Source organism: Enoplosus armatus, chromosome 8, assembly GCF_043641665.1.
Source record: "Enoplosus armatus isolate fEnoArm2 chromosome 8, fEnoArm2.hap1, whole genome shotgun sequence".
NCBI classification, from domain to species: Eukaryota; Metazoa; Chordata; class Actinopteri; order Centrarchiformes; family Enoplosidae; genus Enoplosus; species Enoplosus armatus.
In genome coordinates, this window is record NC_092187.1 from 23,339,299 (window position 1) to 23,360,455 (window position 21,157).

The 21,157-nt window shown below is 44.3% G+C and overlaps 1 protein-coding gene across 1 annotated transcript; it reads right to left on the reverse strand.

Annotated features, from left to right (window-relative positions):
• Positions 1-1,191: 1,191 nt before the first annotated feature.
• Positions 1,192-20,888, reverse strand: lima1a (LIM domain and actin binding 1a). The gene is made up of 11 exons (XM_070910612.1): positions 20,818-20,888; positions 18,803-18,990; positions 17,740-17,785; positions 13,614-14,075; positions 6,839-6,905; positions 5,255-5,349; positions 4,126-4,191; positions 3,859-3,910; positions 3,439-3,503; positions 3,179-3,312; positions 1,192-3,048 (listed from the first exon to the last, which is right to left on the reverse strand). The coding sequence occupies exons 2-11, from the start codon at positions 18,925-18,927 to the stop codon at positions 1,941-1,943; spliced, it is 2,220 nt and encodes a 739-aa protein (XP_070766713.1). The 5' UTR covers positions 18,928-18,990; positions 20,818-20,888; the 3' UTR covers positions 1,192-1,940.
• Positions 20,889-21,157: the final 269 nt, after the last annotated feature.

Consider the following 21,157-nt stretch of genomic DNA (forward strand, 5'->3'; position numbering starts at 1 on the left):
AGGGTATTAAAGTCACTTATATTAAAGTTTACGCAGAATCTCAGTTTACAGAAAGTTTCACGGTTCAACCAAATTAGAGCTAAATCCGGTTTAAAATGTTTGTAGCGTCTCCAACTTTACTCACCAAGGACTCTGTAACAACCCCTCGCCTTGATGATGACTTGCACTATAATGGCCTTGTTCAGTACATGTACGATCATCAATAAAGGTTTCAGTAATGTAACAAAGTCATGGATTGTCGTGTTTGAAATGTTCGTAGTCGCCCTGTAGAACAGGTTTATGAGTTGTGATTTATTAATGGTTAATCAATATTTTAATTTCAAGGTTATTTTTGTGTTGCCAGGTTGGGAAAAATCCCTCTGACTGGGTTTTATTCTCTGTTTGGTAATAATGCAGTAATCTATAAAATAAATACTCGTGGCTCTCACAGTTTCCACTAGACATGTTAATAAGTTATTGATAAATGGACTGATTAAGAGTTTTCCTGATTAATTAAAGAGGTAAAAAGACAGCTGACCGGCAGGATGATAAAAGAGGAGGAATATTTCTCAATCTGGCAACCCAAAAGTTGTTCTTATTAATGGCTTATAACTAATGTGTAAAGCATTAGCAAATGACTTATTAGCCATTAATAAGAGTATTACAGCACCTTACAACCCTTTTATAAGGGGGACTTATTAGAAAGTGGTACTCTGCTGGTCCACCACTTTGGTCCAAACTGAAATATCTCAACAATTATTGGACGGATTAACATGAAATCCAATTCAGACATTCATGTGATACCTTTACGGTTTAGCTAGCGCCATCATCAGGTCGAAATTTGAATTTGTCCAATACCTTTATTGACTAAACCTGTAAAACTGTTCCCATCAGCCTCGGCTGTACTTTTTGTGCCAATTAGCATGCGAACATGATACCTGCTAATCAGCCAATTGTGACTGTGAGCATGTTAGCACGCTACGTTAGCATTTAGCACAATGAGGCTTTCATGTCATATCGGAATTACAAGTTTTCAATTATCATTGTGAATTTTTTTCTGAACGCTCCGACTTGGCACTTACTTATAAGTAACCAGGAAACATGTTGATGCCTCACATCAACCAACTAATAAATAACAATTGTGTTAAATTCTCAATGCTAATCCTCATGCTAGCTGCCGTATTAGACAGGATTTTATACTCAGACAAAACGTTTTGTATATAACAATTTATTTAAACAGTAGCAATGTAGGATATTTGGTCCCCGGGCGTAAAAACAACAGTACAACAGTTTTCAGATCCAGTTATAAAATTGGAAAACAAAAAGGAACATAAAAGTGTGTGTTTTTTTTTTAAGTTGAACATGCAGAATGGCAACTGAAAAGAAAAGTGACAGAAACTAACCAAAACTAGTATTTTGAAAAATGGTAACAGATCAAAGTGCTGGCCTTTAGCTCGTCTTCTTTCAGCTTCACTATTAAAACTCCATTAAGTGACCAGAGCTACATTAGCTGTAATAATCCCACATCTTAATGTAATCGGTGCTCACAACAGCAGTTTCAATCCAGATTAGGAGGCATTCAGAGAAAATAGAAAATTACAAAAGTCATGTACACAAAAATAAAACTGATCCTCTATGTGTCACAACCTTTGGACATTTCCGTTCTAAAAAATATTCATTACATGGGGCGTCATTTTAAATATTGTACATTTAAAAACAAACGATTCTCTGACAGTCTTGTAAAAACTATCTTGTAGGAATGGCTTCAAAAAGAGTTCAAAGAGGCACAAAATAAAGAGTTCAGTAGAGTTCACACTAGACACTGCAGCAACTCTCTTTTAAGAAGAGAAGAAGAAAACATCTATAAAAAGAAGAAGGTGGAGGAGGAGGAGGAGGAGGAATGGCAGGAAGTCTTCTATGTGTCCATGGCTGTCATCTTGTTGGCCAAGAGCAGATTCAGTTTATACATCCTCGTCCTCCTCTTCATCCTCATAGTATCGGTTTCGCTTGATCATTTCCTCCACTGACAGCACCTCCTGCTGCTCCACCTCCTCCTTGTCATTCACCTCCTCGCTGTCCCAGAAGCCCACATCCTGAGACGATCGGCTGGCCTCCACCTCGCCTTCAGGGGATGAGATGTCTGTCGGCGTCTCCTGTCGCTTCAGAGGCGGCATCTCTTCCTCCAACACACCTCCATCTTCCTCCTCCATCTTCTCCTCCTCCTCCATCTTCTCCTCCTCCTCCTCCTCTTCCTCCTGCCCTGGAGCGTCGTCTTCCTCTTTGGCGAGGTGATGGTCCGGCATGTCTTGGCTCTTCATCTCCCCCTCCTGCTCCTCCTCTCCTGAGCTGGTGTGAACGTCCACACAGCTGTCTTCAGTGGGTGTTTGGCTGTCTGACGACTGGCCGCCGTGCTGCAGCTCCATGCTGGAGGGTTCAGGACTCGGCAGACGGTCGTCCTCAGGAGGAGGAGGAGGCGGACTCTGCTTTCTGGCCTCAGGAGGAGGAGTGTTGCTGGCTTGTCCTGCCAGCGTGAAGGGCAGGCTGCGCTCCTTCAGGGAGGAGCTCCGGCGCAGGCAGGGCGTCTCTCTGGCCTGTTCAGGGGTTGAGGAGGGGGAGTCCTCCTCTGGGGGCCACTTGGCTCGGATGGTCTTCCCGACGGAGCCCCCGTCGGCGGTTGTTGTGTCTCCACTGCGGCTGGTCGTGTCCTCCATCTCCGTTCGTGGCGGCCAGGAGATTTTCAGCCTGCGGGTCTCAGTGGGTCTGTCGGCCTTCTCTGCCGATCCCTGTCCCAGAGCCTCCATGGTGGCTGTCAGCACGTTGACTTTAGCCAGCGGGGAGTCCTCCACGCTGGGGCTGTCCACGTCTGAGGACGGGGCCGGGCTCTGGATCTGCGGCTTGATCTGGGTGTTGGACTGTGGCGAGGTCTCTCCGCTGTCCCCCTTGCTCTCCCACAGCTCCTTGTGGGGCCGGTGGCCGAAGCCCTCGTCGTAGTTTCCTTTGGCCTTGAAGAGCTGAGAGAAATGCGGCTTGCAGTAGACGTTGTTGTGCAGAGACGCGTAGTTCGCCAAACTGGACGGGAGGACAAAAAAAAGAGGAGTTATTAGAAAATCTAAACGAGCTTTTATCTCTGAAGTGATCAATCAGCTCATGATCAGTTTTAAAAATTAAATACATAAATAAAGTCGCCTGTCGTCCTCACCTGAGTTTGGTGTTGCAGTGTGAGCAGCGGAAGCAGGAGCTGTGGTAAACGTGCTGGTTGGCCACCAGCCTCTCCAGAGGATAAACAGTCTTCAGACACGACACACAGGTCTCCCTCGCCGGCAGCCGGAAGCTCTACACACACACACACACACACACACACACACACACACACACACACACACACACACTAATTCATTAATTAGCACAAAACATAAATGTGTATTTTTCTGTGTGAACGCGTTTCCTGTGAGGACTCACTTTGGGAGTTTTGGGCTGAGAAGAGTCTCTCTGATTGGAGGACGCAGGGGTTCCAGTAGCAGAGCCTGTTGGGATCACAAAATGACCAGAATAAGAAAAGGTAGTGACGCGTTCTGAACACTAGATGGAGCCCTTCTCATGTTTAGTACGATAAACTGACATGAAGACGCTCAGGAATCCAAACGGAAGCAGTGGATGTAGTTTAAAAAAATAATGTGGCTCTTATCAAATGATTAATATTTAGTCTAAAAACACAAAAAACACACGTAGAATTCAGTCAGTTACAGACTGGTAGATTAATCTACTTCAATGTTGTTTTTCCATTAACTACAACCAAACATCCACTGCAATGATGGTCCAATCGCTAAGTTCTCATTTGAGGAGAGAATGAGTCACATAAAGACATGGAAAGTAAATTACCATTGCTCTCTGCGGAAAAACTTTTCCTGCCGTTTGGTTCAGACTCTGGATTCTAGAAGAAGAGGAGGAGGAGGAGGAGGAGGAGGAGGAGGAGGAGATAATCATTTGTCTGTTCATTTGCTGAATCAAACGTCACATATTTCCACGTGGCGGTCTTTACAAATGAACCATGCAGAAAAACGTCCAGCATGTGTGAAATATCAACAAGTTTCTAATCATCTAAGTCAGATAAGTGAACAGAAAGTGAAGGCACTGTCGACTCCTCACCAGGTCCAGAGTGCACGGAGGAACGTTCTCCTTCTGCTTCCCACAGAAACTGTCCAGCTGATCGCTCTGAGAGACGGACAGGAGACAAGAGACAAGAGAGTTCACTAAGAAAATGTAAAAAACACTGAACCCACAGAGCTCCTTTACACATGATTAACTTTCATCCCTGATCATTTGACTGTCTGAGCTGCCGGTTTATTTGCGTACGCCGCTGTGATCAGATGCATCTTGGTGATTGGATTTGACTACAGGACAAAGTCACCTCGACAGCTTTAGTAATTTCAGCTGCGTAGGCAAAGCAGAGTATCGGGAGTTAAAGGAGTACTTCAGCGATTTAGTGCTGCACTTCCATAAAGTTGGAGACTCACAAGCGACTGACTTTTAGTCCTTGGTGTGGGTCAAGATCCAGATTCCTATAATGCACCTCAGCAGTGTCGTCTGTTAAAGAAAAGGGCGTCTTCTCTCTGCTGTCCACTCTTTAGTATTTTTTGGGGCATTTTGTGCCTTTTTATTTAAGAATTTGAAGTTTCCATGGCCAAGCTGAGATAAGGGTGTAATTATGGTCGATGGAAGGGGATAACAGGAGTCCTGCACAGGGGTCGCTTTATAGTTTGAACCCTCTGAACTCAGCCATGGAGATGGTCCGGCAGCGCTTACATTGGTATTTCAGAGTATCTTCACATGCGTCACGTCCCTAAAATCTGTACAACCCAAACTAAAATGTGACATTTGTCATTAAACCATAATCACGGACAAAAGTATTGAAACTGTGTCATAAATTAAAACTTCCACTTCACTGCTCCACCAGGCGTAGTGACGTCATCATCCTGCGACGCGCGTGTACAATGCGAGACTTAGCTTTCAGCTGCAAAAAGAACGAACGCTCGAGCTGTACTGGTTTTTATTTTGGATCGGTTTATGTGAACCTGTGGCCAGCTGGGGGCTGCCCGCGGGAGGTCAGGGTGACATCGCCGTAGCCGTAGCCCTGATGTGTAGCTACATTTTTAAGAAAGTAGAGCGGTTACAAGCGTAGCCTCTGCAGTCGTACCTACTACGACCAGTAAACTGTGTCCCTTTAATATCTAAGAAGGTTAAAACTGGAGGCAACGTGTCTGCAGAAAGTACTCACACTGACTGAGGTGGGAGGGACTTCCTGTTTGGAGATGGCAGCTTGGTAGAGGGCCATGCGGTCCCGGAGAGGAGTGGACTCTGCAAGACTTCCATCTGGTACGACAACACACAGTATTGAGAATGTAATGATTAAACCTCAGATCATCACACCGAGCAGCTCGTTCTTGTTTAGGAAACTAATTTGAAGTGTTTGAAGTGCATCACGGCTGAGATTTCTTCTTTCAAACTGGTTTAACTCGCAAAACCACAAATTCAATTTTACAGCATCTGCCTTCTTTTCTTACAGTCCATTAATTGTAGGGAATGTTTGAATTCAGCATCACATGACAACCGTTCCTGTTTAGGATTTATTTTTTTTCCACTCTTCCCAGTTCAGACTGAGTGCAGAATGTGCTGGTTAGTCACGCAGGCTGCTGACGGGAACACGAGGTCAGGAGTCCAGTGTAGCGTGGAGGGGAAAACAGGGGGTTGCCTCTTCCTGTCTGCTGATCACAGTGGTTCTACAGCCGTCTCTCCACTTCTGGGGAGGATGTGATCCATCCAGAGGAAGGCAGGACATTGCGTTTGCATAACAAGTGACTCGAACAAAGGCTTTGTAAAAGGTTGATACATTTGCAGCTATAATCAATATCAGGACTGCTTGTATGCGAGTCGCTCATAGTGATGAAGCCACAGAGAGTCATCACCAGACTCTGCAGCTCTACGGAGCATTTTTAGCATCTTTCAGCTCATTGTTTTCATTTTCTGTCCCGCAGCTTTAACGTTTCGCTTCACTCTCTTTAACAAATGCAGCAGGAAGTTGTTTTCAGCTTCAGATAAACTCACTGTAAACTACCTGCTCAGCACCAAACAGCAGATGTACAAAACATGTGAACATTTAGCAGCTAAAGAGACAGATATTTCCCTCGCCACCAAAAAGAGAATATTGGACTTCATCAGGTGACGCTAACACGACTCCAAATGGATGATCGCGTTGCTCCATAACTGATGGATGTGTGAATAAGGAACCGTTTGCTAACACGTGATCATGTCAATGTTGTGTTCAGAACTTGTTGCCAAGTGGTAAATATTAAAATGTACATACGACCATCGCGTTAGCGAACATCATCATGTTTGGGGCCACCTGATGAATGTAAGTCCGAATCAGATTGAGTGAATATTCTCCATCAACTCCCGAGACAAATATCTTTTTAGCTGCTAAATGCATCACTATGTTCACCAGCTCGTCGCTAATTAGCTTCTTCTCTGAAACCAGCCGCCTGCTCAGACTCAGACTCTTTATTGTTTCCCTGCTGTGGCTGGAAACAAGTTTGATGGGCTGAAAGACACTTTCCACATTTGACACTCACTTCATCCATTGTTAACAAGAAAGTATGGATTAGAGCAGGGAGAGAAATTAAAAACAGAAGGCCAAGTATTTATATATTTATGGTCTAACTGATACTTAAGTACATAGTACACAACTGTATTGTGGTATAAAATACTTATGTACCATTTGTTGCATGTTATTCCCCTCATTTCCTTTCATCTCTCTATTAAACAAAAAATTAATAAAACGCTTGAGAAAGTTAAAAATATGTACCTCCTAGTAGCTGGTCCATGTTGGCAGTATTACCGCTGTTTCCTCTACTTGTTTGCTCTCTGGAAACCTGCGAAAAAACACAAAAAAACCAAACATATGAACAGACAGAAGTGTAGAAAATAAAGACACACACACACACACACACACACACACACACACAGCCATCTGATGCTCACATGTTTCGGCCAGTAGAGCAAACAGGCAGGAAGCGACGCCGTCCATCAGGAAGATCAAAGTGTAGACGGAAATGCAAAGACGACAGAGAATCACAGAGGTAGAGTGTGTGCGTGTGTGTGTGCGTGTGTGTGTGTGTGTGTTTTCGTCCAGTCCAAACCACTTTAATCCCCTTATGAGCTCAGAGAGACGGAGCCTCAGACAGACACCCCGTCTGTCAACAGCCGCCAGCCAAAACAAAACTAACTAAACTGACAATTTCTCTGCTGTGGTTTTACACTCAAGCTCAGAGCTTCCATTTACATTCCTGAAGACTATGAAAGTGTAATAATTCAACCAGGATCTCCTCTTAAAACTCTGCCTCTGGACCTCATATGTGTCATGGATGTGTATCCCGTCACTCTCCAGAGAAACAGATCCTTCAATTCTGAGTACAAAGCTGAGAGCTATTGGCGTCACCCCCCCCAAAAAAAATAAAGAAGGCTTTATTATTAACAGGCAATATATTTTGTTGATATGGTGAAGTCACATTAGCCGACAGATCTCAACCCTCCAGCAGCAGCAGTCAAACCACTCCCACCGACAGTCGTGCCAGTACTTCCAACATGAGGGCACACATCGTCCTCCTCCACTCAATTAAAAGTACAGATTACACAACAGGTCAGACGGTGACGCTGCTACACATTTAGCATTCAGTCTGAGAACCACAAGCGACTCGCCTGCGTCCTAGATCAACATAAAATATCTAGCAGTTCTGCACTGGCTCACACACCTGATGAAGCGTCGGGCTTCGCAGTGAGCGTCTGCAGGCTTCAGCAGGTAAAAGAAAACAAAGCTGAAGTAGAGGTGAATACTGGAGAACAAGTACGGTCCAGACAAGTTAATGCTCATCACTTATCGCAGAAAATAAAAAAACCCTGAATCAGGTTTCAGCACTGCATGTTTGGCTTCTTCTCATTAGAAGTCTCTCAAACAATACACAACACTGTCAATCAGTGTTTTTAAACTGATTTTTGTGTATGTAAAATTACATCTATTATCTCATTTTAAAGTCTGGTGGTTCTCAACAAACCCCCCCCCCAAAAAGAGCCTGTTATATCTAATACTTCTGTGCCATAGAGCCGACACGTTCTGTCTTTGTTTCCATTAACACACACTGTAGTTTATTTAGAGTCATTCCCACATACGTCGTCCTGTTACTTATTATAAAACTCACTAAAGTAAAATGACACCTGTATCTACTTTTAAAGCTATGCTTAGTTTAATCAAAGAGTCAAAACCTTTGAGAAAACTAATTCTAGTACTGAACCAACAACTGATTATTGGCCACTTGGGGGCACAACAACAAGCTGTAAACACAACACTAAACATGTCTCTTAAGTTGATTTGGTGAAACTTGTTGGCAAACAGTTGCTTATTTGCACACCCGACAGACACAGAGCAACATTAGCATTCATCTGGAGTCGTGCTTGTGCACCAGCGCCAGAGAAAAGATATCTGGCTCGCTAGTACGTATTGAGAGCAGTTTTTTGAGAGCAAAAAACAGTAAAAATGTGACTGTAAAACAATGAGAAAGATACTAAAAACACTCCGTTGGGCTCAAAGGAACTGCAGAGCCATGTGCTAATTTGCTGTGGATTCATCTACGAATGACAGCTTCCTCAGACATGTAGTCATTTGATCCGTTGTTAATATAAAAATATTGATTATAGCAGCTTTAAGCTCCATGATTTATCCTTTATCCTTTCATGGAGGCGAGCATGATGATGCCATCTGAGGGCGAGTCTGCGGCAGGAGGGAGTTAATCATAAATAATACATACATGTATGACAACACACGCTGACTCTGAATCATAACTGTGTTGTGGGCTTGTCTCTGGCATTAGAGAACAGGGTCAAATCACACCACAAGAAACCCTCATCATCATCATCATCATCATCATCATAATAATGGATCTATCCCCCAGGGTGGATTATCTTCCAGAGACCGGAGGTGCAGCTTTGAAGGAGAGGGGGTGTCTCAGATTTTGGTGGTCTGGTTTGCGTGTGTCTGTACATGAGGAGGGGGTGTAAACATGCGGGGGTCAGCGGGATGTAAACAAGCAGCGGGGCCATACGAGGCCAGGCTGGGTCTCTGGAGGCTGGATCAGCTAGCTAGACAAAGAATCTGCCGCTAATCCTGATACTATTAAAGCGCTCATTCAGACTGACTTGCAGTCCCCCCCCCCCCCCCCCCCCATGACTCCACCCTGTCCCTGAACACACCTCACGCACAGTTTACCAAAGACAATACCCTGTTCTTACAGTAAGCAAAACAAAGACAGAAGAGGCAGGTACTTACAACATGAAACAAGGCAATATACCCAACCCAAGGCACACAATAATACGGTTCAAAGAGGGCGCACACAGTTGAAAGGACCCACTGATAAAGTTAGCCCATGAAGTGGCCTTTCAGTAGCCGTTTTCATTACAGGCACTTAGCAGCCGGGTCGTCTACAAGGCCCCTTTCAGCTGCAGAGAATCTAACAGAGGAGTCAGCGAAAACAGACGGAAAAAGTAAAAGTAGACAGCGTGTCTCAGGGCGTCTGTTCAGAAGCCAGACAAAGAAAGCATGAAACACCATATGAGCGTCTGAATGAAACACCATAGCTACCTCTCGTGAAGGCGGACGGAGGAAAAGGCCACAAGGGAGTCGGCGGAGAGACCGAGGTGAAGCCAGTTCAGAGGGAGTCTGATCGTACGACCGAACCCGGCAGTGATGAGACTTTTACACCAGCAGAGGACAAGAGAGGCACCGACTGAGCAGAGCAGCCCAGTCTGGCTTATGACAGGGGAGATGCGGGGTAGGGCCTCTGGAGATGGTTTAGGGGAGGAGGAAGAGGAAGAGGAGGGAGGGAACATAGACTGGGTGGGAATAGGAGAGGCGGCAGGGAGCAGGTGTTCCACAGGGGGGCTGTTCAAAGGGGGGTGCGGCCGGATGAAGGTGGTGATGACGACAGGAGGGGAGGCAAAGTGTGCCATGCTGTTACAGATGGTTAAGGGGGGTGGGTTTTTTTTTTTTAGGACTGTGTCACGGTCCCCCAGCCTCAGAATAAAGCGGCGGGTGAACAGGGTGGAGTCATTTGGGACAGGAGGGTGGTGGAGGAGCAGCTGGTGCAGGGGGGTGACAGTGGGAGTAAAGGAGGGGGGGGGGGGTGGCTGAGCTGGGCTGGGACTGAGTGAGTGTGTGGGAGGGAGGGAGGGGTTGGTTTGCTAGGCAAGCAGGGTGAGGGTCAATTAATTTCAGAGTGCCTCATGACGGCATGCTACACTCGGCCCGCGGAGGGGAGGGGAAGGGGGAGGTAATTTAGATACGAGATGGGGGGGGGGTGCAGCCATACTAGCAGCTCTGTGAGGCTGTACTTCGGCACAGCAGCTTTGAGCTAAACGCTAACATAGCATACTAACATTCTTACAATTGCAATGCTAACATTTGCTAATTAGCACTAAACTCAAAGTACAGCTGAGGCTGATGGGAATGTTATTATAGTTATATTAAGTCATAAAGTATTTAGGATTTACAATGGATCTATTCTCTGGGGATCATGAATGAAAAGATTATACATCCAGTAGATGTTGAGATATTTCACAGGATGAGTGGGATTCATCCTCTGGGGATCACGAATATCTTCAGAAATTTTGATCAAATCGTTTTTCCAGATATTTCAGTCTGAACCAAAGTTACGGACCGACAGACCGGCGTTGTCGTCCCTATAGCTCTGCCGCGAGCATGGCGGACTAAAAAGGGGGGGAGAGGGGAGGTCAAGGCCTCCGATGATGTGTAGGAGAAGGAGGGAGGGTTGAGAGAGAAAACAGAGAGGAGATGGACGGAGGGCTGAGGAGCAGAGAAGAAGACAACGGGGGTGATTGATGAGGTGGGAGGGGGAGCTTTGATGGCCTTAGGGGAGACGGTCTGTAGAGACGCAGATCAGCTGTCTGCAGTCATGAGTCTGCCAGCCTGCACCATTACATCATCTGCCCTGTGAAGGGGAGCTCAACAAAGAGCAGCAGAAGGCCCGGCCTCCGCTTTACAGTGGACGCTTTTGTAAAAGATCCCTCGACTGTGTGTCGACAGAACTGTATAGATCTTGTATTACCGCTCGAGGATTTCCCTCAACAATCCCTCCTTTGGTAAGACAACTATGCAAGAAAAGACGCCCCAAATCCCCCCCCCCCCAACTCTCTGTAGCACTCCTTGATCTCGCTTTTTAAAAGCCCACATAGGAGGTCAGTGTTGAGTTAAAAGTGGTGGGAAAACAAAGTCTTTGTTAGAAGAGCACATTTTTAAGGTCTTTTTTTTGTTGTTGCCAAGAACCACTCCTTTGTTGGTACTGGATCCCAAGAAATCTCAACAAAAACTATCTCAGGTTTAAAAAGGAATGTTTGGTGATATTCTGTATTTGTTTTTTAAATTCTCAAATCAATGAAAAGACAAAACCAACAATGAATTAATCCTTCTTATTAAGTACTGTCTGCTCATCCCACTGTGGTTTTTGGAGTCAGTCCCAAGTACTTGCTAGCCCTCCAAATGTGTATCAATCCACAGATGAAAATAGTCCCCGACAAACGCACTATTTACTCCAGTTTGAGGAGCATTTGTTGAAGATGGATACCTCTCTCAGAGCTGTACAGTAAAGAAGAAGAAGCTACAGCCAGTTAGCTTAGCATAAGGACTGGAACTAGTACTCCCACAACATATCAGTTTTACACTTGGGTTTTAATACGTAGGAGATTACACAAACAAGATAACGTGTTAATTAGTGAGCTTCAGGCAAATTTTGTTACCTTTAGACAGAGCCAGGCTAGCTGGTTCCAGTCTTTATGCTAAGCTAACCGGCTGCTGGCTATAGCTTTATATTTACTGTGCAGACATGCGAGTTGTATCGATCTTCTCACCCAACTCTTGACAAGAAATGAATGAACGCAAATGTCCCAAAATGTCGAACAGTTCCTTTAAAAACTAAAGTGCCTTGTTGTTTTAGGAAATCGCTGCGCCTATTCGTGACAGTGAGAGAAAGCGCTGAAAGATGGACTAACACGTGATGGGTGATGTTTGAGCCTGTTCGTCTGGCAGACTTGTTTTTGCTGATAAAAAGATAAAAGATTTACAGGAACGGACGAGCAGAAATTCTTAGAGGAGTGGCTGTTTGCCTGGGGAATTGGCTTCGAGTTGTCTGCTCAATGAACTTCTCTAATGCTCGTATCTGGTGCTCACAGCATCCAGTCAGGCAGATTCTCAAAGAAACAGAAACGGAAAGTAAAGTATGTTTGCTTTCACATTTCTTTTTACACCCTTCAGTGGAGTAAAGCTCGGAGAATGTCAGGCTTAAACCTACAGTAACTTTTTGGCCACTTGGGGGCAGCAGAAACAAGCTGTAAACACAACACTAACATTATCATTCATATGGAGTCGTGTTTGTATCCACCTGATGAATTTAAGTCCAATATTAACTCTTTTAGCTCTGTGTTTGGTCTCTTCCAACTCCTCAGGGAAACATCAGGCTCTTTAGCTGCTAAATGCTCCACTATGTTCTGGCTAACTTTATCCATTTGTCGTTTGGTGCTGCGCAGGTAGTGTACAGTACAGTGAGTTTTCAGAGCTTTTTGGCTAAAAACAGCTGCCTGCTGCTGGAAACAACACTATAAGAGCAGCGAAAGTGAACCAAAACAATGAAAGTTGCAGTGTTATGTGATCTTCTGTCACTAAAACTGAGCCCTTTCAGATACAAGCAGTCATATGATCTATTGTTAATATAAAAATATTGACTGTAGCAGCTTTAATGACTGTGCTGCCATTCTTTCTGATCCATCATGTACAGTGTAATGCAGAGGACAAAATACATCTAACATTAGAAATAAATTAATTGGGAAAGTCCAGCTGACTCTGGGTCAGTGGTGTTAATTTTAAACACGCTGAATACTGAAACATCAGTATGCTTCTTAAAGCCTCTTATTGGCTTGTAATGTTCTCTTCCTGTCATAAATGGCCGCTCTGTGTCGAGGAAACACAGCATGGCCGTTGTTAACATGTCACACCTCGGGTATGACCACTTTACATTTTACACGCCTCGAGCAAATGCATGACTGGACATTAAATGCCTCGACTTTTACGCTCCACAAAAAAAACAATTAGCTGCCCGGGGCGCGTGAAGCAGAGCTCTGGTCACTGATGAGAGGATGTGCAAGTCAGCTGAGTGTGTGTGTGTGTGTGTGTGTGTGTGAGTGTGTGTGAGATGAGATGAGGGATAGTGAAGTGAGGCTGCACCATGTGACTAACAGCATGACAGCACTGGAGGGATCTGACCTCTTTGAAAACAAGCAGACTTTTTACTTCAACTGAAATGAATCACGATCCTGTTTTGTTTGAGGTGAAACTAAAGAAAGTTTTAGACTCTCATTCAATTTTAACTCCGTATTATGAAACACGAGAAGTCCCAAACATGAAAATAAAAAACAAACGCCTGATCAGCTCTCATGAAAGCACTTGATCCTGTTTGCACATGACGGTAAGATGCGAGGACAAAACCTGCTGGTCATGAACACTGAAAATAAAAAGGACTTGCCTTGTCTGTCAGGTTCTCTCCCTTCTCAAACATCATCTTGAGGCTGTTGAGAGGAACGCTGGGCTTCTCAGAGTCAGGAACTTCAGCTGCTGCTGCTCCATCCTGCCCCTCTGAGTCTCTGCTGGGCTTCGCCTCCATGATGGTCAGATCCTCCGGTTGAGCTGACTGCAGCTGGTTGTAGCTGGTCTCGCTGGTCTCAGAGTGGACCTGTGTCTCCGGCTCAGTATCCTGGTCTTGTGAGAGTGAGGTGGTTTTCAAGGTGTCGGACCGGCTCTCGATCTGCGATGTGGGTCTAGGTCTGGGGCCTGTGGATTGACTGATGTGGGTCTGAGGGTCAGCAGGGTTGCAGGGTGTGGCTTGATGTTGGGCTCTGTGGCTGGACGGCTGCTGCTGTTGTTCCCAGCGTTTCTTTAAAACACTCAGATTCCCGCTGCGCAGTGTGGAGGGTAGAGGTTCTGCAACCTGTAGAGAAACAGAAGCACTCAGCTGTTATTTACACTCAGTCGCAGACCCAACATGCAATTTAAAAAGATGGCTGGAGTAAACAGGAGTAAATAGTGCATTTGTTAGGGACTATTTTCAGCGGCGGATTAATCCACATTTGGTGCTCTAATAAGTGTTTGGGGCAGCAGGACGGTGTATGTGGGATTGTGTGTTCATGGTAAAGAAGGAACATGTCACCCAGTGCAACAGCGTGGCTCATTGAGGATTTTAATAACAATGGAGCTCTACAGCACAGAGCAAGAAGATCTATCAGACTCTGGATACACAGACAGACGACTTGTTAGTAGAATCAATTCATTGTTGGTTTTGGTCTTTGCATGGGATTAGTTGTAGGTCCACAATACAAAAGGCCTCTCTGATTTTGTGTCAATACTTTTTGAAACATGGATGAAGAATTAATCAGCATTTCTTTCAGCCATCATGAAGCGCCAGATAGATTTAGTTCATGTATCCAGAAATTCACATAATTCGGAAACTCCACTCATTTTTTTTTTTTTTTTTTACAGCTGGACCCAGATCAGTTGTAGGCTTCTGCAGATCATTTTGTCAGATATTTTGTTTTCACATAAGACAAAGAAAAGCAATAAATTCTCACATTTGAGAAGCTGGAACCATAAAATGTTTGAAAAATGACTTAATTGATTATCAAAAATAGTTGACAATTAACAGATAGTTAACTTTCACACAAGTTTTAGTAAAAACAGTTGCTGATTAATTTTCTGTCGATCAACTAACCGCTTAAACAACTAAAACAGCTGTAGTCTGATGTTTACCAGCCAAACTACACAGTCCATCATGCAGATGTACAGTATATGTGAGCACATGAGAAAGACTGCGTGGCTGGAAGTTTATCTTCTCTGTTTGAATAAATCCACAAACAGCCACATCAACACTTTAAAATGTGATGACTCACTATTTCTAAGGCTTCAGCGGAGAAGACTCACAGTGAGGGATGCTAACCGCTCTCTGGGTCCGTTTCTACTTTGCTCAATGAATTTCCCTCAATGTTGGACTCACGCCACCTGATCCTCCAAACTGCTGAATGAAGCTAAAAACACTAAATATAACTCTGTCCACACACACACACACACACAAGTTAAACTATATGTTAGCATTCATGCAAGCAAACACTTTCAGCTACACGAGGAGGAGAAAAGACAGTAACAGAAACAACTGCACAAAAAGACAAAGAGCCGTAAGCGGCTCAGTATGCACGTCTATAAAAACCTGGATCTGCTGGATACAGAACAGAAAGCGACAGAGCTGGAAAAACTCTGGAAAAACTGCCAAAGTAGAGAGTAAAAACCTGAGAGAGAGGCCGATGACCCGGCTGTCCAGTTGGCGTTGTGTGTTCGGTTGTGTGTGTGTGTGTGTGTCTGCTGGCTGGCTGGAAACGCTACAAGCTGTCCCAGATGTGAGAGTCTTGAGAAGTGATCAGAGCAGCATGAAGTAACTAGCCCACCCCCTACAACACAGAGGGAAGGAAGGAGGGAAGGAAACAGAGAGGGAGTGAAGGGGAGCGAGGGGTGAGGGGCAGGGAGGGAGAGAAAATCAGAAACAGAGACAGTCAGTGAGGAAAAGAGGGAAAATAAGTCCAGGAAATGAGAGAAAGGTAAACGGAGAGAGTGCAGGAAAGCTAAACAGAGGGCAACAAAAACTTCACACAAAGACTTAACCTGGATAAATAATCTTCTGATAAACCTTCTCGACTGTTATCTCTATCTGACGTTTATTTAAAGGATTGGATTCACCGGCAAGACCTTCTCCTGTCACATACTTCCTTTACTTTTTCTACTGAGAAAGGATGATGACACCAGAAAAATGCTACAGATCATCAATTAAATTTACAACAACAAAGAGCAAACCACCTCCGCACAGTCAAAAAACAACATTAAAGAACACAAAATCTTCATAAAAGAGAATTTCGGCTTAATGTGCTGCATTAAAAAAGTAACCAGTGAGAGTCAACAGCTATGCCAACATGCAGGTATAATGTTATAATGTTCACCATCTCAGTTTAGTGTGTTAGCATGCTAAAATTTCCTAATTATCACTGAAAGACAAAAACAGCCGAAGCTGATGGGAATTTCATTAATTTTAGTAGAACTGGACAGATTTAACCTCATGGTGGTGCTAGAGGAAAAGCCAGGGGATCAGCAAAACCATTAGGTTTCATCCTCTGAGGATCATGAATGTCTGTACAAAATTTCAAGGCAATACATCCAATAATTGTTGAGATATTTCAGTCTGGACCAAAGTAGTAGGCTGCTATCCTCAGAGCTGTGCTGCTAACATGGCTGAAAAATCAACACAACATCCTCGTAAAAGAACATTTCTGTACGAAAAGGACTGCAGTACAAATACCTGGGAAGTAACGAGCAGAAGGAAGGCAAATAGCAAACTTCCATTGGAACATAAGGAGTTTAAAACATCCTAAAACATAAATAAAACTGCCCCAAAAGGCTGAAAAGCGCTGCTCCCCTATTGATTTCCTTTAATTAAATTTATACCAATCGCCTAGAAGGAGATTAGACGTGGCTATTTAAAAGAAGAGCAACACACCTACCTGAGATCGCAAAGAAGTTGTCTGACCCTGCACCCTCCCTGCTGTGCTCTTCTAGACACTAACAAGCCCTCCCACACAGATCAGGTGGGGCGGAGGCGTCTTGTTACCAGTGCTGCATGACAGCACATGCTAATACGGCTCGCCTACCTTTGCTGCCGCAGCATGTGTGGAGATGCTGCTCAGTCTTAAGATTAACGTCTCTAAATAAAAGCTTTTTTAGCCTTAAACTGCAGCATGAGGATCAACAGGTGTGGCAGGAAAGCTAGCAACTCTAAACACATGTGTGTACCAGCATGAGGCAGATTTACTCAAGAGGCACTTTACTTTATTTCCATTTTATGTTACTTTAAACTTCTACTCCACAACAATTCAGAGACAAATATTCTACTTTTTACTCCTTTTTAGAGATATGTGGTTCTCACAGGACAGCGACGCTACAAACATATGATGAACTTACGTGCGAAACATGTGATCCACTGATAAAATATGATGCGTTTATTATAAAACTACGCGCCCTGCAAGCCCCCACAGGTGTTTTGTGGCTGATTAGACCTGCAGAGATATGCTGGTATTCATGCGAGATCATCAAACTCCGTGTGCTAACAGGAACGATAAAGTTATAACTTGGAAAGTAAAACAGGAAAGTGAGAGAGGATGTCAAGCAAGCCCCGTCTGTGCATGCCCACACAGTCCTGGGAGGAAAGTTTAAATACCTGTGGGGGTGGACCGTGGCTGTGCAGGGTCTTTGAACTACCCAACAGTTTATAAAGTACCTCCTCAACCAGCTGCATTAAAACATTTTAATGAATCAATAATAAAAACGTTCCAGGAGTCAGGTGACATTTTTTATCTTGATGAATTTCACAACCTAAAAAAAAAAAAAAAGGGGGCCATTCTGCATGATGAGTACTTTTACTGTACTAATGTCACATTTTGAATGCAGGACTTTTATTTGTAATAGAGTTTTGTAGTATTGTTACTCTCACTGATAAACCTGCTGTGAAGGAGTGAGTGTGTGTGTGTGCAGACATGTTTCATATTGAATATGGTACCTACCGTTTTCTTCTTCTCTGCACTGCCTTCCTCTGCAGCCATCTGGTACCTGAGGAGGACGGAGACAAGTTGGGGGACAGACAAACGATCGTCACAGAGTGAGACAAAGTAAGAAGCAGCCGGCCCTGCCTTATGCTGCTGTACACACCCAGGACATTAAATATGAAGTATTCCTACTCCTCTCCAAAAACATTAGATGATTTCATGTTTCATGGTTAATCTGGATAGAAAATCTTCAGCCCACGCTACATCACACGGAGGAGGCGCAGGAAGTGACATGCAGACTTTGTCCACCTCTGCTTTTAAACTAAAGACAATCTAGAGACTCTATTGTCTTTTGTCTCTTGTGGGTCAGTGAAGTCTTGTCTGAGAAACCGTCTAACAGGATTTATTTATTCTATTCATTTCACACAATTTAGTCATATGGTTTTATTTAATAATGTCAGAAGACTGAGATGCAAGAGGGCAGAATTACAACTCCACATATTAACAGGGGGTCTATGTGTTGGTAACTTCCTATACTACCACTGGGCGTCCCACATGATTTTGTCAACTTTTGTACCTTTTTCTTTTTTGTTATCATGTGTATCTGGAAACAAATCGGGCTATTTCTTAAACACAGGGAGGAAAACATATGCTGTATATTCCACACCCACAAACAGAGCAGCACTAACTCCTGGTGGTCAGATGGAGTAAGTGCAGAGAGGAAACATCCTATCATGCAACCACCTTCCTCAATTCACAAATGGGTAACTTGATATTGTTGTGTTTAACAGGTAAAGGGGGGCTGGATGGTGGTTTCACCTCTAATGAATTGGCCTCAGTTTCACTCAGTGAAGTCTGTGAACCATGACACGAGGACAACTGGAGCAACTGGAACATTTCTTACAGAAAAGAGGAAACTGAGAAACGGCTGAGTGGCGAGAAAGTGTTGCGAGGACGACCGATGACCTCATTTGTGATCAGAAGCAGAGGAGACAGCAGGGTGAGCGGGGTGCGCTGGTAAATTATTCAACTCACGGTGGCAGCCAGAGACAAGAGTGAGCTGAGGTGGGGAGTGACTTACTTGGAGAAGCGCTCTGCGATGGCGTTGTTTTTACCCCGGGTAGAGACGATGGACAGCTCCTTGGCGGTGACCCTCAGCGACTGGGACGCCCACTGTCTGCGGCCGAACGGAGCGACGGAGGCCATCTTTGCTGCACGTCCGAGCGATCAATCTGTCTCGTCAGCTTGCCGGGGAGAGACGTCGTAACTCTGAGAGAGGAGAGGACGCAAGCAGAAGGAGCATGTTGAGCCAAAACAAAACCAAGGCAAATAAGCACACGTACTGGTGGTAAACTGTTGATTTTACATCCTCCTCCTCTGCACTTTCGCACCGAGTTTTATCAGAACTGAAGACACACCCTTCCTGTGCATTTAAAAGTTTATAAACACCCTTCTCACAATGCTAAATAAACGTCATACTTACCTCTTTTCTTCACTCACGTGTGGAGTTAAGCAGGCTCTAGATCAGATGTGCCAGTTAGGCTTTTATATCAGCACAAAACCTCACCCAGAAATCAATACGTTTTGCCAGACGACACATTTGACTGTGTGGACCGACCCGGGTGTCTGAGTCAGAAAGTCAATAGAGCGTGTCACCCAGCCACTGACCATCTGTTCCCTGTGTGACACAGCTCTGACTGAGCCTCCAGGGCGACTACCAGCAGACAAGACAACCGATAGGCTCCATCACACAAAAACCCTCTTGTTCAAACACTTTCACAACACACACACACACACACACGTCTCTTCTGCAACTTCACAGCCTCGAGGCCGAGGACAAGCAGACACTCGCAGCAGCTCCGTCAGCTTACAACCAATAACTGTCATCTGTGAGTTATACACGCTCCGGAAGAATTAAACAATGAGGTGGATGAGTGGGTTGGTGACGGCAGAGCCTCCAGGGTCCCGACTCACAGGCTCGACGTCACTCAGCAGGTGGACTATTGTGGGATGTTGCCTAGTTAGGACTCGAGGCTCATTAATGTCTACAACACGGTCTCCTTTGTGCTAAATATTCCCACCAACTCCGTTAAAATGACACCACAAGAAACATTCATGAACGATAACCTGACATAGTATTTTTAGATGAAACTACAAATAAGGATTATTATCATGTGTTAATCTGCTGATTACTTTCTCGATGAATTGATTCATCTTTTGGGCTGTAAAACATCAGAATACAGTGAATAATACATGCTAATCACATTTAACTTTCTACTATTTAAAAAGACAAGAGAATCCGCAAATTCTCTCATGTGAGTAGACAATAACATCAAATGTATGGCTTTTTTTTTTCTTGAAAAATTACTTCAATTGTGAATTAATTATTCGGACTGGCTCATTCATTCCTACAAACGCCAGAATTTTGGGAACCAGTGAAGTTGAGTCTCTTATCGTGTGACTCAGGCTGAGACTAACGATTATTTATTTGATTAATCGTATAAAATGTCCCAGAGCCCAGTGAGGCGTCTTCAGATGTTCTGTTTGACCAAAAGGCCCCAAACCCAAAAAATATTCAGTTTACAATGACATAAAAGCAGAAGAGAAAGAAGAGAAAAGCAGCAAACCCTCACAATTGTTGGCAATTTGTTTCCTGTCGATCGACTAATTGATTATTTGACTAATTACTTCATCTCTAGCTAAATGTCCAGGCGCTGCAGTTATCTCCTACCAAGTCAAACACAAATGAAGGATGATAAAGAGACTCTGTCCAGACTACCATTCAGGTCTCCTCTGTCACAAGGTTTAGATTACAAACAAAGCAGCATGTAAAACCGGCGCAGGTCATGCAAAGTGTTAAAGTCTTGTGTCAAAGGCAACTACAAAAAAAAAATGTCCAGGAACAAAGTCTCACCAACCCTCCCGGAGGCTCACAGAGGTGCCTGGGATGCCCGATTTCAAATTGAAAAGGTTGAAAAGAACACACGGATGCTTGATCTCAAACTTCAAAGAAACTTTAAAGACGCTTAACGTGACATTTTTCCACATCAAGTCAAAAAACGAAAGAATACAACATTTTAAAAACAACACGCCTACCTGAGACTGTCACAGCTGTTTTACTCCCTGACGCTCGTGTGCTTCAGATGTCCTCTGCTTGTCTATTTCCTTCTCTTTTCACTCCTCATCTGCAGCCACCGGTGCTTTTGAGTAGACAGGGAAGTAGGAGGAGTCCCACCACTCCCATTTAACTCCTATCAGCCAATAATGAAGCAGCATTCACCTCCACCTGGACGTCTCCCTCCCACGTCCAATCAGCAGCACTGCTGGGTTCAGGGTGAGTGCAAACCTGAAGGCATGCGAGACGAGCAGCCTGCGGGCCCCGTGTTCAACAACATGGCAGACAAGCAGCAGGGAGAGGGGAGGAAGGACTGGGTGG

Excerpts from the sequence above, each read along its gene's own strand:
- lima1a (XM_070910612.1), bottom strand. The coding sequence starts at position 18,927 with ATGGCCTCCGTCGCTCCGTTCGGCCGCAGACAGTGGGCGTCCCAGTCG. Across the intron at positions 3,504-3,858 it reads TTTTTCCGCAGAGAGCAATG|GCTCTGCTACTGGAACCCCT; the intron begins GTAATTTACTTT and ends TGATCCCAACAG. Across the intron at positions 3,313-3,438 it reads CTCAGCCCAAAACTCCCAAA|AGCTTCCGGCTGCCGGCGAG; the intron begins GTGAGTCCTCAC and ends GTGTGTGTGTAG.